This window comes from Trachemys scripta, chromosome 15, assembly GCF_013100865.1.
Source record: "Trachemys scripta elegans isolate TJP31775 chromosome 15, CAS_Tse_1.0, whole genome shotgun sequence".
NCBI lineage: Eukaryota > Metazoa > Chordata > Testudines > Emydidae > Trachemys > Trachemys scripta.
The window spans coordinates 19,614,561-19,628,336 of NC_048312.1; the positions used below are offsets into that span (position 1 = coordinate 19,614,561).

At 46.8% G+C, this 13,776-nt stretch overlaps 2 protein-coding genes across 2 annotated transcripts in view; both read left to right on the plus strand.

The window, feature by feature from the left end:
* Positions 1–4,738: 4,738 nt before the first annotated feature.
* On the plus strand, positions 4,739–8,273 carry LOC117888230 (glutathione S-transferase theta-1-like). Its single transcript, XM_034791456.1, has 4 exons — positions 4,739–4,814; positions 5,414–5,541; positions 6,679–6,810; positions 7,848–8,273. The coding sequence occupies exons 1-4, from the start codon at positions 4,739–4,741 to the stop codon at positions 8,037–8,039; spliced, it is 528 nt and encodes a 175-aa protein (XP_034647347.1). The 3' UTR covers positions 8,040–8,273.
* Positions 8,274–10,814: 2,541 nt separating this feature from the next.
* The window catches only part of LOC117888284 (D-dopachrome decarboxylase-like), a 4,710-nt gene continuing 1,748 nt past the window's right edge, over positions 10,815–13,776 (plus strand). The window contains exons 1-2 of the mRNA XM_034791546.1: positions 10,815–11,013; positions 11,794–11,969. Coding sequence (XP_034647437.1) covers positions 10,906–11,013; positions 11,794–11,969 — 284 coding nt within the window. The 5' untranslated portion in view covers positions 10,815–10,905. The remainder of the gene's footprint in view (positions 11,014–11,793; positions 11,970–13,776) is intronic.

A 13,776-nucleotide genomic window follows, 5' to 3' on the forward strand; every position in this document is an offset into this window, starting at 1 on the left:
ATTGTTTCTTAACCCTTCTGTTGTCTTCCTTATGCCTTGCAGTATTTTGCAGATCTCATAGTTGCTTGGGCACATTCAGGCCCCCCTTTCTCTTGGTTGTCAGCCAAGTCTTGGCTGTGAACAATGTCCTTGGACAAAGCCTGCTAGCTGTATTTTCCTCTCAGTTTACTCATTCTGTGCTCTTTCCTTCTCCCTTTCTCGGCTTCTTCTAACTTCCAAAGGAACCTTCCACTTTTCACTCATACATCTTTTCTCCAACCATTAACACATACACATTATCATTATACATCCTTTCCAGTAACATAACTTCTGTACAGAGCCTTGAAGCAACAAACCAGGACAAGCACACTCACTTCTGAGGATTCCACTCTGTACAACCTCTGGTGTCCAATAGCTTTCCTTTTCAAACTTTAAATGCCTTCCCCATCTTCATCCCTAGCCTTGGCTATAACCTGATTCCGCTCCACTTCAGACAACAAGGTTCTCATAAGTATATTGCAATCATCCCAGTCAGGCTTATGGCTAGCCAGACACCCTTCAAAGATTGAAATAAACCTGCTTGGATTCGTCCAGAACTCCCCTGCCTCTGCCTGAAAGCAGCTAGATGGACTGGGTTAAAAACAACATGAGAATACACTGACACAATCTGGGCTGCACGATCCTGGGTTCCTGGACGGGCTACCACACTCTCAGTAATCAATGGATACAATCCCACCGAGGGGTGGGGGTACTCTCTGGAGCCTGTGGGGGTGGAGGAGCCAAAGGGGACACCGATTCTGCCATTACAACTGTGGGAGAGTTCTGGGGTTTAGCAGCCGTTACTACCGAGCCTGTCGGAGTCAAATGGCACTTATGCAAAATATCAGTCCTATTTCTTAACACCATAAACGTATACGCATAGAGATGTTCATTCCCTTTACCTGTTCTCTGACAAAACAAAAGCAACTGAAGGATCATGTTGTAATTGAGTGATCCTTCCGGTGGCCACCTTTCTCGGCACTCCAGCTGATACTGAAGCCAATCAACTGTACAGAACCTTTTCAATTTACTTTTAATCAACTGGTCAGATCCAAACACTTTCCAGTTCACCAGAATGCATTCTAAGGGTGTACGCTGTACCCTGCCGGCTGTACTCTGTCCCTGCCCCATACCGAGGGAGACTCTGGGCGTCCCCAGGTCAAAACAGGCAGACACTGGGCGTCCCCAGGTCACAACAGATAAGTCCCCACTGGACTGTTCCTACCTTATCCAAGGGTCCGGTTCTGCACCGTCGCCCTATCCACGGGACTGGTTCCCCACCGTCGCCCGCAGCTGCTTCTCCACTGTCTAAGTGCGTTGCACCGTTGTGCCCTCCGGGGTCGAGCAAACCACGTCTCCGCCGAGGCCCCCGATGAAGTCACCGGTGCGCGCTGGGCGTCGGTCGTCGCTGTAAGCTGTCGGCCGCCAGGAGGGATCCGGGCAAGGCTAAATTTCAGCCTCGAGCCCCACGTTGGGCGCCAAAACTGTTGCCTGCCTAAAAAGGCCTCGAGATGGCAAACAGGGGTCCATCGCCCGGTGTGCTTGGCACCAATAAAGACACCGAGGGGAGAAAGCAAGCCAAGTTTATTTCAGAGCTCTGAAATGGCACTAGGAGACCAGCATGTCTCAAATCAAGTGCAGCAAATACAAATAAAATTTTCCCTTTTATATTCCAAGCTGTTTCTGTGTAAGCCTTTGTCTGTTACTCCCTCTTACCCCTCCCTCCCCTCCCTTCTCTAGCAGTTACAGCAGGTACACAGTGTGCATGTTAGAAACTTTCCCTTCGCCTGCTTATCTCTTGGCCTTGCAAGGCCTGTTTACAGCAGCTGCCTGCTAGAAAAGCTGACCCTTACATTTCTGCTTCAACATGTAAGCAGTTAGCACAGAAGTAGGTGAGAGTTCAAAAGATGGAATCACTGTGGCTCAGGTAGGCCCAGAGCAGAAGAGCTTCATCGGCTCTTTTGGCCTTCCACTCTCCCGAGTTACCTGGTAGCTATGCCTAGTGACACCAACACTTCTCTGTGGGCAAGTTCAAGGTGTCCCTTTATATCCAGTGTGCTCCTGCTGTACAGTAGTAGGGACACTTCCCTGATCCCCTCCAAGAAAGCAAGAAGAGCCTTTTACAAATGTAATTAAAGTGCTGGCCTACTCTGAAAAGTCCCTCGTAATGCCATTACATGCATCCATATTTACTATGACTCAGTGACTCCAGATCATATCTTCTGTTGAAATGAACAAGATTTGTTTTATCAGCAAACTCACCCTGGCATTTGAGAGTTAAGATGGCTTATTTCCTCTCATCTTTATTCTCAGCAATTAAGATCTTTAGGTCAAATGATTTCCTTAGTGATACACTAGCCTTCATTGGGATTGCACTGGTATAATTCGGGGCATAAATTGGTGAACATTATGTTTATTGATGATGAATTGATGTTTATTAATGATTTAGTTGGGGTTGGTCCTGCTTTGAGCAGAGGGTTGGACTATATGACCTCCTGAGGTCTCTTCCAACCCTAATCATCTATGATTCTATGTTTCTATGAATGTGCTGGGCTGGCAGGTAGAAAACACTATATTTTTCTTGTAAATTTAGCAAATTTGTTCAGTAGTTACTGAGATTCAGTAAAGATTGGGACCTTGGAGCATAATTAATTTTATTCATTCATAGAGTCATTTTTCAGAATAACATCACTCTTCAAACAAACTGTCCTAGTCATAACATTTTGTTATGAACTAATGAAATTCTATTGCTGGTCACTCTTTGAGACAACATGAAACTCTGGATTATGCTGTCCATCAATGCCAGTCTGCCAGAGTCATCTTTATTGATTTGGGAAAGCAAAACTCCAATCTCAGTAGCTGACCTGACTTTTTAAATATTTACTATGGCAATAAGCCACCAGGCTGCCTTTTCACTTTTTGTAGAGAGTATTGTTGTGCAATCTATTCCAGTCTTGGACCGCAAACATGTGATTGTATGTGCAACAATGACCCGCTGGGTAGTCTGCTGAGTAATCAACCCTGTGTGAATTTACATGCACTCGTGGCTGTTGATAGCTTTTTTCTTTTTGAGATGCTTTTAAAAACAGAGGTGAAGGGTCTAATAAAGGAGAGCGAAGTTTTATATCCCTTGCTTTCTAGGCTGGCCTGACCTGTCATGGTGGTTCTTTATCCACCCTGATGCCACCTCTGGAAAAGCAAATTGAAAGTAGAAATTTCTCCCTTACTTCATCCTAGGACAACTCATTGTTATTAATTCATTCTATAAATTCATTCTATGGGTTTTAACCTGTGTGATGTGAAAATCCCTTGCAGAAGGCAGTTTAACACTGTGTGCACATCTGCTCCATTGAGGACTAGTCTGTCCCCTTATTTCCCTTCTTTCTTACTTTTGGCAAATATGTCATAAAAACATTCAGCTGCCTTTATTGAAATCTCCTCCTTCTTTCCCTCCCCCAAGATTGGAGGAAATGCTCTTCCCATTTCAGAATGGCCATTTGCAGGTAACTTTTTTCAGTGTGTTTCACCTACCGCTAGCATTAACAGGAGTCAAATGACCGAAGCCCTGTTGCAATGCACTGAAAGGCTTGGCATAACTGTCAGACTGCAAAGACCCTGGCTGGACATTTTGGCTTTTTAGTTTATGTTCCTTCTTTAATTTGAAAAATACACCTCTTGAAAAAGCCCACTGACTTATTTATAACAAGGTGCCTCTAAGTGTTTGGCAGTGGCAATAGCAAAATATTGCCACTGGTTTGACTAATCCCCATTAAAGGGTTCCAAATGGGCTATGCTGACAGCTCAGCTTCAGCTTCTATTGGTTTCTCCACCACTAGTCTCTGATTGTTTTTCTTATTAATTATAACTCTTTTAGGGCACAACATTCAAGACTTTAGCAACACAAACTCCCTGAAGAAAGTGCCTATACTGAAGGATGGAAGCTTGACCTTAGGAGAGAGGTTAGAATGCAGAGGTAGAAACCTCACATCCTTGTCGCAGTATTTACCACCATAACACTTCTGAGCTGCGTGGTTGTCTGCTGCAGTCCGCCGCTATGAGGATCATGGGATGGTGTTTGGTCTTTCAGTGTGCTAGGACATGCCGGTAATAAGGCGTCCTGGCTGGTTTTAGATTGCCAGATGCACTGAGAAAAGCAGTCTGGCTGAATGTTCTCCTGGGGCCCCAGATTGGAATCTCACTAAGGCGTGGGAGAGTTAGTGCCAATCTATGTCTCAGTGAAACACACTATGGATTGTATTGAGAAAAAAGTTGTAAGTGCAGGGGACAGTGTGGCACTAGGCCTTCCTTTTTTCACTCAGACTGTGACCCATCTGAAGGCATCTTAGCACCTTTCTAATATTCTAATATTCACACAAACATAGGGGGCTCAAGACCATAGGCTCCGACTCCACGGGTGCTCCGGGGCTGGAGCACCCCTGGAAAAAAAAAAATAGTGGGTGCTCAGAACCCACCGGCAGACCCACCAATCAGCTCCTCCCCCTCCCTCCCAGTGCCTCCCGCTGTGGATCAGCTGTTCAGCAGCGTGCAGGAGGTGTGGAGGGGGAGGGGGAGGAGCAAGGGTGGAGTGTGCTCGGTGGTGGTATGGGGCAGAGTGGGGCTGGGAAGAGGCAGAGCAGGGGTGGGGGCTTGGCAGAAGGGGTGGATGGGGGTGGAGCCTAGGGTGGAACGGGGGTCGAGCACCCCCCAGCAACTTAGAAAGATGGTGCCTCTGCTCAAGACCCCAAGTGAACAGAGAGCGAAATGGGAAAGCAGTGTTTCAAGAAGCCAAGGAGAAGGTTTCCCTGAAAGCCCCCATTAGAATCAGTCTGGTTCTGAGAGAGCTTTGATTTACATGTCTTATCTTCTTTGCCAGGATGCAATCTGCAAGTTCTATGTTTGTTTATATTTGTGGGGTGGGGAACAAGTGGTGTATTTTTGAGAGAATGCATTCTCAGAGCCATGTCTTTGTAAGGAACATGTGCAATGTACTTTTCATAGCAACAAAAGCTGACAAAATAAAAGCCTGGTCCAATGTCTGTTGAAGTCAATGGAAGGTTTCCCATTGACTTCAGTGGGATATTGGATCAGGCCCTAAAACAGCTGGGAGGGAAAAGGAAATGCAGAAAACACTACGTTATACTTCATGATGATAGTTTTATAAAATATCATTGGTCTGTGGTTCGTAACGTGTAAAGGGTGCTGTGGGTTAACAGCAGAACAAGCAGTGCTGATCTTCCGGCTCCTGCGCTGTTCTCTGACCCCTAACATTACCACGCTTTCTAAATGGAAGAGATGTAAGGAGAAGAGGAGGAGGATGCAACTGTTCTCTCCTTAGCTTACAGGCCTACTGTTTCCCCTTTTACCTGGACAGCACTGTGATTCTTCTGTCCCTGAGTCAGAGAAGTACAACACACCTATCACTGGTACTCGTCCAACCTACAGAAACGGGCCCGGGTAGATGAATACAAGCCCTGGCAACACACTACTGTCCGGGCGAATGCTTCCAAAATGTTGTGGGTCAAGGTAAGTGGGCTAAATATCAAAAATGCTGAATACTAGCACTTTCCAATATAGTGCTCATTTTGCCATCCGTAGGTGTACGGAACAAGGACAAAGGGAGGAGGTATATTTCCACTAGGCAAATCTACAAGACTGCTTGCTTTACCCATCATTTATTTTCCCAGTGCCACCAGACTACTGTATGTCTGGCATGCTAGTTTAGCCTTTGGAGCAAGTCATGGGGCAAGTTTCCCTACTTAATCCAGGCTGCCAAGTACCACTCCCCGATCTGGTCAATTGTAGTTAGTTTGAGTATTATCAGCACTCCTGATTTCCAGACAGAGTCATGAGGGGGCATTTAACGTCTTTCTTTTTTTTTTTTTAAGTGCTCCCACATTTTTAAGTACCTGTGTGAGGTTAAATAGCTGCATTTTGGGGGTGGTTGTCCAATAAGCGTATGTCTTGTGACCATAATCAGCCAATTGGTGAACATACAGAAATCCACTTTGTATTTAATATGTATGTATACAATATACATATACATACAAATCACTTACATAGTGCTATGATCATACAAATTATAATGATGATGCCATGTGGTAAACTACATGCACCTGGCTCTTTTCTCCCTCTACTGGTCTGATGGAGAACAGCAAGATCATGCAGCAAGGCCAAGAGTCTTTGGGAGATTTGGTATGTCTCCTCTTACAGGGTAACAGATATATTTAAATTGATGAAACCAAACTTGTAGGGATCCTAGCACTCCACTTAAATTAAAAGGTTACTTCGCCTACTAAGTAGGAGCAAAAGACTGTGTGAGAAGTGGACTATGAAACCTGATGCATATGCTGCCAGCATTTGATATAAGGATATCTGAGATCCACAGATTGTTCTCAGAATGCAACAGGACAACGTCCAGCTGCTTCGAGGATCCCATTAAGTCTCATTCTGATTGCTGATACTTAGAGGTACAGAGAAATAGAGGATTCATACAGCTCGGTACCGGATTAGCTCTTCTGTAAATACATGGAGCCATTTATGCAGTTCCCCATTTGGTGATGACTAAATTCCATTGCATGTGTATGGAAGCTAATCCTATTCCCTCCTCCCCATGCAGGTGGTGATTCCATCTTCACAGGAAAGCCAATACCTTGAGAGAAGCTGCAGGAGGCTTTGGATGAGCTGAATAATTCCCTAAAAAAGTTCACAGAGAAGTTCCTGCAGGACAAGCCCTTCATTGTGAGCAGTGAGATTTCTCTGGCAGACCTGGTGGCTATCAGAGAGTTCATGCAGGTGAGTGTAGGAGTGTTAGTGAATTTTCAGCATCATGAAAAACTGATGTTGTCTATACTGCCTGAAGACCAGCATGTGGTGCTGGTACAGTTTCCTTGGAGATGGGAAGGAGGGTTTGATGCAGCACCACACAACTGAGAAGGGAAGCAGGATTCAGCGACATCACAAAGATGGCAGATGCTACAAAACAGTCTGATCCAGTGTTGCTCTGTACCCCTCCACCCATTCTATGTTTTCCTTCACGTCATTCCCTCCTCATTACAGTTTTCTGTCCTTCTTGTGAAGAATTCAAATCCTATGAAGAGTAAATGAGGAGCAATGGGGAACTGAGGTTTAGATTAAAATAAAGAGCCCACCCCAACGGGGGGGCAGGCTTCCTCCCCTAGTCATTTCCCTCCTCTCAGTCTGCAAAATACCAATCAGGGACTTCACAAAATACTGCATTTAAAAGGAAGTGACTCCCATATGGATCCGTCACTTGCCTGGAGTACTGTGTTACAGCACCTTCCACCTCTCCCCACACCTTCTCCTCCAGATGCTTTATGGGGCAGCACTGCCTCCCTCCAAAAAGCGGGTCACCCTGCAGATAAACTTTTGAGAGGGCAAGAAAAACTGCTGATGCTGCAATTTTGATCTTAATGGTGATTTCGTGTTCTCTCATTGACCATGCCTTAGTGCATGTGAGAACTGTTACAGCTATTAAGCCAAACTCTCTGCTGGTGTAACTTCATTAGCTTCAATCCTGCTATGCTGCTGGAGAAATCAGCCATTATCTCCTGACTTAACCTCTAGTAGCTGGGGTTTTGCAATAAGCATCACGTGAATTGCAATGAGAATGTACCACCCTTCAAGTCAGGCTCAGACATTTAGGTGTTGGAGCAGATTGAGGATGACACTGACATTAGTCAGCCAATTGTCTTCCCACTTTTGGCAGTTGCTTGTTAATCCAGGGCAGGATTTTGCTGTGCACAGTTCATTGAAATGAATTCCTCTCCTTTTCACTAACGTTTGGCTGCGGTGTCTTTCTCTCTTTGCAGCCCGTAGGTGCTGGTTGCCACATCTTTGAGGGCTGGCCCAAACTGGTGACATGGCACAGCCAGGTGGAGGAAGCTGTGGGGAAGGAGCTCTTCCAAGAAGTGCACGAATGGATCCTGAATGCCCAGGATTTGAGGAAAGTCCAGATTGACCCACAGATGAAGGAGGAAATGAAGCCCAAGATGCTGAAGTAGGAGGAAATGTGAAGTATTCTTTCACTGCTAGACTTTTCTGAATGTTTTTCTAAATCCAACCCCCGAAATTCCCCTGATATGTGTAATTACCCTGTGCCAAGAAGAAAGAACTTGCCACACGTTTCACTTGAGTAATGGAACTTTTCCACGTGTTCTGTCTTTATCCTCTAACAGTAAACCACAGCAGGGCACTTTAAAATTAGACCTTTTTTCCCTTAACCATTGCCTTTTTGTCACTTGAAAGAGACAAAGAGGGGGAGGAGGGATAGCTCAGTGGTTTGAGCATTGGCCTGCTAAACCCAGGGTTGAAAGAGACAGTGTGTTGTCCCCAAAAATTCACTCATTACTATCTCTCACAGGGCTTCTTCGTCGCAGTCCTCTTAAATATCCTCATGCTGACTGTCAGCTTCTCTGCTCCTTGACAATTCTGAAAAACTCAAAAAGAATGCAGACTTCTAGCAGAGAGTCTTCAACCCCCTTCCACACACATGCTCTGGATTTCTCTCTGTGGAAGCTTACTAACCTCTGGGACATTTTAGCTTCTTGAGGCAGCACACATTGTTCTCATTTTCCTCTCCTCATCTTGTAATTGCCAGTGCCACTCTTCACAGCTGGCAGTTTGTTGCACTGAGGAGTGACTCATTCCTTGGTGAATTTTCTGTTCTAACCTCCTGTGCCCCTATCCAGGATTTTGTGCTCTTCAAATGTTGCTAGAAATAATGATGCCACTGGACACCCAAAGCAGTGTACTTTCTGTGCAGTTGCGTGCCCAGAATACCAGCCATAAGGTGACTTCTATCACATGAAGTGCCAAATCTTTTGTGCAAGTCTTGGAAATGCACTGCCTGATGTGCTGTTACTGTTATAAAATAGAAATTCAAAATAGAAACAAGCATTTACTGTAGCTTATTCACATGGATATAACAGTCTTTCAGCCAGACAGGTAACTCTTGCATATACTTCACTGTAATGTCACTGCTTGTTCTTCCTAGAAAACTCAGGGCAGGAGTTATGTACATTTATGTACTCACATTTTCTGAATCTGCTTAGACTATATCAGACATTTACCTCTCAGATTCATCAGCTGCCAGTGTGTCTCTTCAGAATATTGCAAAGCATATGTTCAAAATAAAAATGCAGCAGTCATTTGTCTTTGGGTGTTTCATTATCTTTGCTTTTAGAGGATCTGGGTTTGAAGTGCAGTCAATTTAAAGCAGAGCTTCGTTCCCTTCTCCTACCTACACACTTTCCTTCCTTAAGACGTTCCAGTTAGGGTTAGTGGGTTTGGTTTGGTTTTTAAATGCCCTAATCTTCTGGAAGTGTCCATTTTCATTGAGATTTTTCCACTCAACAGCTGTACATCATTAACTCCCCGTCACAAAATTCAAACCGTGGGCCAGTCTCAGATTTTGCAGCTGAACTTTTTTATAATGATAATGTTACCCATTATCACAGTTGCCACTTCAGCATAAAGAGTCAGGTATTATAAATATATATTATAAATAGCCACATCAGTTGGACAGTAACGTGGGAGACATAACCTCTAAAACAGGCTTCTTGGATTTTAGCAACCATGCGTGGAGATAAAATAGGCAGCTGTTAGTGAAAAGGAGAATATTTTCTTCACCCCATTTCTCCATGTGGAGTATCTAAATAAGAAGAGATATCGAAGTGAGAAGAAATAATGAACACATGGAAGGCAGAGAGTCCCAGACAGCTGTAGGCACATAAGCCCCTCTATCCATCTCCCAACAAAGGGCAGAAATAATTTCCAGTCTTTAGGGAAGGTAAAGCAATATGAAAAAGGCTGCAAAAACAAGAGAAATTAAGTATCACAGTAAGTTGCATTCATGCGGTCACATGCATATTATTACAAGCACTCTGTCATGTGGTAGGGTGTGATAAATCAATCGTGCCGTGGTGGTCAGGCTGCTTGTCAAGACTTACTGTTACATTTCAGTGTTCAGATGATTAGTGTGTGTATGTGTTTTATGCCTTTCCATCCCCTAACCACTATTGTCCGTCTCAGGGCACTCAGGGTGTGAGAAATAAACATTTGTTTTCCAGCAGACAAATGAAAGCCAAGGTAAACTCCACTGGCACATTTCCATTTGTGGCTTTGTTAAGGACACTCTTGATCAGGGAGTTGCATGAAGTAGGCGAACTGCCTTCCTGATAAGCAATCCATATACCTGCCTGCCAGTGCCACAGAAAATGAATAGAGGGTTTTGTTTTGGCTTACTCCTTTCTCTTGGGGGGACATGGATCAGTGGTCACGTCGTGCTCCCGGTCAGTACCCGGCCCAGGCTGGGGAAACTAATGATCCAACCAGTGCACCAAATTCAGTGATGAATCCTGGTCACATGCCACTAGAGGTACACTGCACATATGAAGTTTTAAGACTCCATTCCCTTAGCAGAATCAGATTTCTCTGCCATGTGGAAATAAACCTAACAAAAACCAGGGCATCAAATCCATAGTATTATATTTTATTGTACAATCTGGTAAACAGGACACTCAGCTTTGGAGCTTTTCCTGTCCTGTCTGGGCAGGACCAGCCCTGTGAACTAGGCAGCATCGCCGTGACAGCGGGGACACCCGTGGCTGTGGCCACGTGTTCATAAAAGGCCAGGCAAAGCAAACCTCCCGCCCACCGGGAGAGGAATGGGCCGTGCTCAGGGATGCTACCCAGGGCACCAGGGGTCAAGGCGGAGAGACGGACAGACCGACAGAGGAAGGTGTCTCCAGGCGCAGCCAATCGCAATCCCCGGCGCTCGCTCCCACCCCCTGCCCTGCAGCCCGCGGCGGCCGCGCCGCGTGTGACCCTGCAGACGGCGGTAGCTGGTGTGTGGCGCTTGTCTCGGCCATGCCGTTCCTGGAGCTGGAGACCAGCCTCCCGGCCGCTCAGCTGCCCCAGGGCTTCGCCGGCAAGCTGTGCTCGGCCGCCGCGGCCATCCTGAGCAAGCCCGAGGAGGTGAGTCTCCTGCCTCGGCGTGCGCAGCGCAGCGGCCTCGGGTTTGGCCGCGCAGGCTGGATGCGCCCTTGCAGGCGGCTCCCCTGCTGGGCCTGCGGCCGATGCACAGAACTTGTCCCTGGGGGGCAGCACCAGCAGCGAGTCTGTTTAGTGGCAGTTGCTTTGCCCACTAGACCCCCAGTTCTGCTGGCCCCGCACCCCCTGGGGGGGCATGGGCTAGATGGGAGGGGGTCCTGGTATGGGAAAGACTGAGAATCACTGGTCTAGGGCCCTCTGGGGGGCCGTGAGCAGGTTTCCGGGGGGCACCAAATAGGGCCAGCATTAGACTCGCTGGGGCCTAGGCCAGAAAGCCAAAGTCCCACTGCGTGGGTCTGAAGGCTGGGGCCCTGGACCCCACCCCCCGGGGCTGAAGCTGAAGCCTGAGCAATGTAGCTTTGTGGGGGGGCTCTGCAGCACGGGGTTCCAGACAACTGCCCTGCTTGCTATCCCCGAATGCTGGCCCTGGCTTTTCTGTGCAGAAAACCAGTTATTGTGGCACAGGTGGGCTGTGAAGTTTTTGTAGTATGGGGGGCTCAGAAAAAGGTTGAGAACCCCTGGTCTAGGGCACCCTAATAGGAGGGAAATGGAAAGGCAGGATTCCCCTGGGGTGCATGGGGTGGGTGGCCCAGGGCACCAGCTCCTCCTCATGACACACACTGCTCATATCTGTGAGGCTCGTGTTCTGTTTCCTTCCCTCCCATGGCTGTTTCCCTGGGTGTGCCCTTGTGCCCGGCATGGCAGAGGATAAACGTCACTGTGAAGAGCGACTTGCCCATGGTGGTTGGCGGCTCAGCAGCGCCCTGCGCTCAGCTGCTCGTCTCATCCATCGCAGTGGTGGGAACCGCGGAGCAGAACAGAGGGCACAGTGCCAAGTTCTTTGAGTTCCTTACCAAGGAGCTGGGGCTCGGTGCAGACAGGTGAGTGCAGTGCAGAGAGCAGGGGAGATGTATGTAGCAGGTAGAGGGGAGTTTCATGCAGCGTCCCAGTGAGACCCAGATCAGTGCGGTGTGGAGCTTCACTAATCAAGGTCTGTGTTTAACTACAAGTAGGGGAAGCTTGTAAGAGGCTTTGGCAGGGAGGGTCTCTCTCCTCCAGTCCTCCTGATTTCCCCCCTGCCCCGTCAGTAATTTCCTGCACTTGTTAGACTGGGCATCTTCCTTCTTGCTCCTCTCCTGGCTTTCTAAGGCTGAGCCTAATTGTGAGAATGAGGGGTAGAGTCCCAGGTGTAGTCAAAGCCGAGTTACCCCCAAATGCACTGGTGTAATGATGGGATCAGAGAGAGCCTGGTGGCTCATGAGCAAGGATTTTGGGGTAGAGGGGTTAGAAGCAGAGCTGCATTGGCGTGAAACCAGAGAAAGAGGAGAGATGGCAATTGAATGTCATTATTCTTACGGCTGGATGAATTGGGTTCCCCTATTCTGGTACTTAGCAGCTCTGACTCCACGTCCCCACTATGTCATATAAAGCCCACTATACTATTAGTGTCATGCTTGATCCAAATAACTCCTCAGTAGGGCTAATTATTGTCTTGGATGTCAGAATTTATTCAGTACAGAAAAAATAAAATGTATTTTTCTATTTAAAGAAAAGGCCAGACACATCCACCATGACCCATCAGTGCAAGGTGGTAGCATAGGGCTTAGTTTGCCTTTCAGGTGGATTTGTCAGTCTTTTTTCTCTGCCCCTTTCTCTCTTGTTCTCCCATTACTCCAATAGTAGCAGAGAGAGAAAAACTTGCTCCATGTATTTCACAGCTCTGGGAAGAGGAGAAGTCTCTTATCTTTCCCTTTGTGTTTATTTGGGGGAGAAATTGTCTGTATTGAATTATTTATGACCAGCAGAAGTTTGTAAAAAAAAAATAGTCATTCCACAGAATAAGAGAAATATTAACTAGATTCTAGGCCAGTTGCCTAACTGGCTGCCCCTTGCGTCCTGCTGCTACTAGGTCTTGCCTCCTAGGCAGTAACACTGGTGAACAAAAGCTTGGTGGACGTGGATGGTGATTTGAAAATAACCAGTGTGTAACAGCTAAGGGAAATACAGAAAACATAAATAGAGCAGATGCCTGAAATGAAAAGGCAGTGAATTCCTGTTTTCCATGTGACTAAGGTATTTTCTACTTCCAAGAATAGCTCTAAATTCAGCATTCTGTGCAGCTGCACCAGTGCTGACCCTGGTTGAGCTGCAAGGATAGCCAAGGACATGCAGGGCTCTGCACTGACTGAACTGTTTGGGGCTTATTCTATTCTGAACATAAGTAACCCCATTTAACATAATCAGTGCAAACCCCAGTGCAGCTTGCTCTTCTCTGTGTTGGGGGTCAGCAGGCACTCAGATACTACAGCAATGAGAATTTACATATACTGTATCTACTTGTTCATTAGCCTGTTTGTTTATAAGCCGACCCCCCAAAATGGATAGGTAAAAATAGCAAAAACTGTATGACCCTTTCATAAGCTGACCCTATATTTCAGGGGTTGGAAAACTTGGCTCCCGGCCCATCAGGATAAGCTGCTGGCGGGTTGGGATGTTCTGTTTATCTGGAGCGTCTGCAGGCATGGAGCCCCTCAGCTCCCTGTGGCCGCGGTTCGCCGTTTCCAGCGCCACTTCCCGCAGCTCCCATTGGCTGGGAACGGCAAACTGCGGCCATAGGGAGCTGAGGGGCTCCATGCCTGCAGACGCTCCAGGTAAACAAAACATCCCAACCCGCCAGCAGCTTATCCT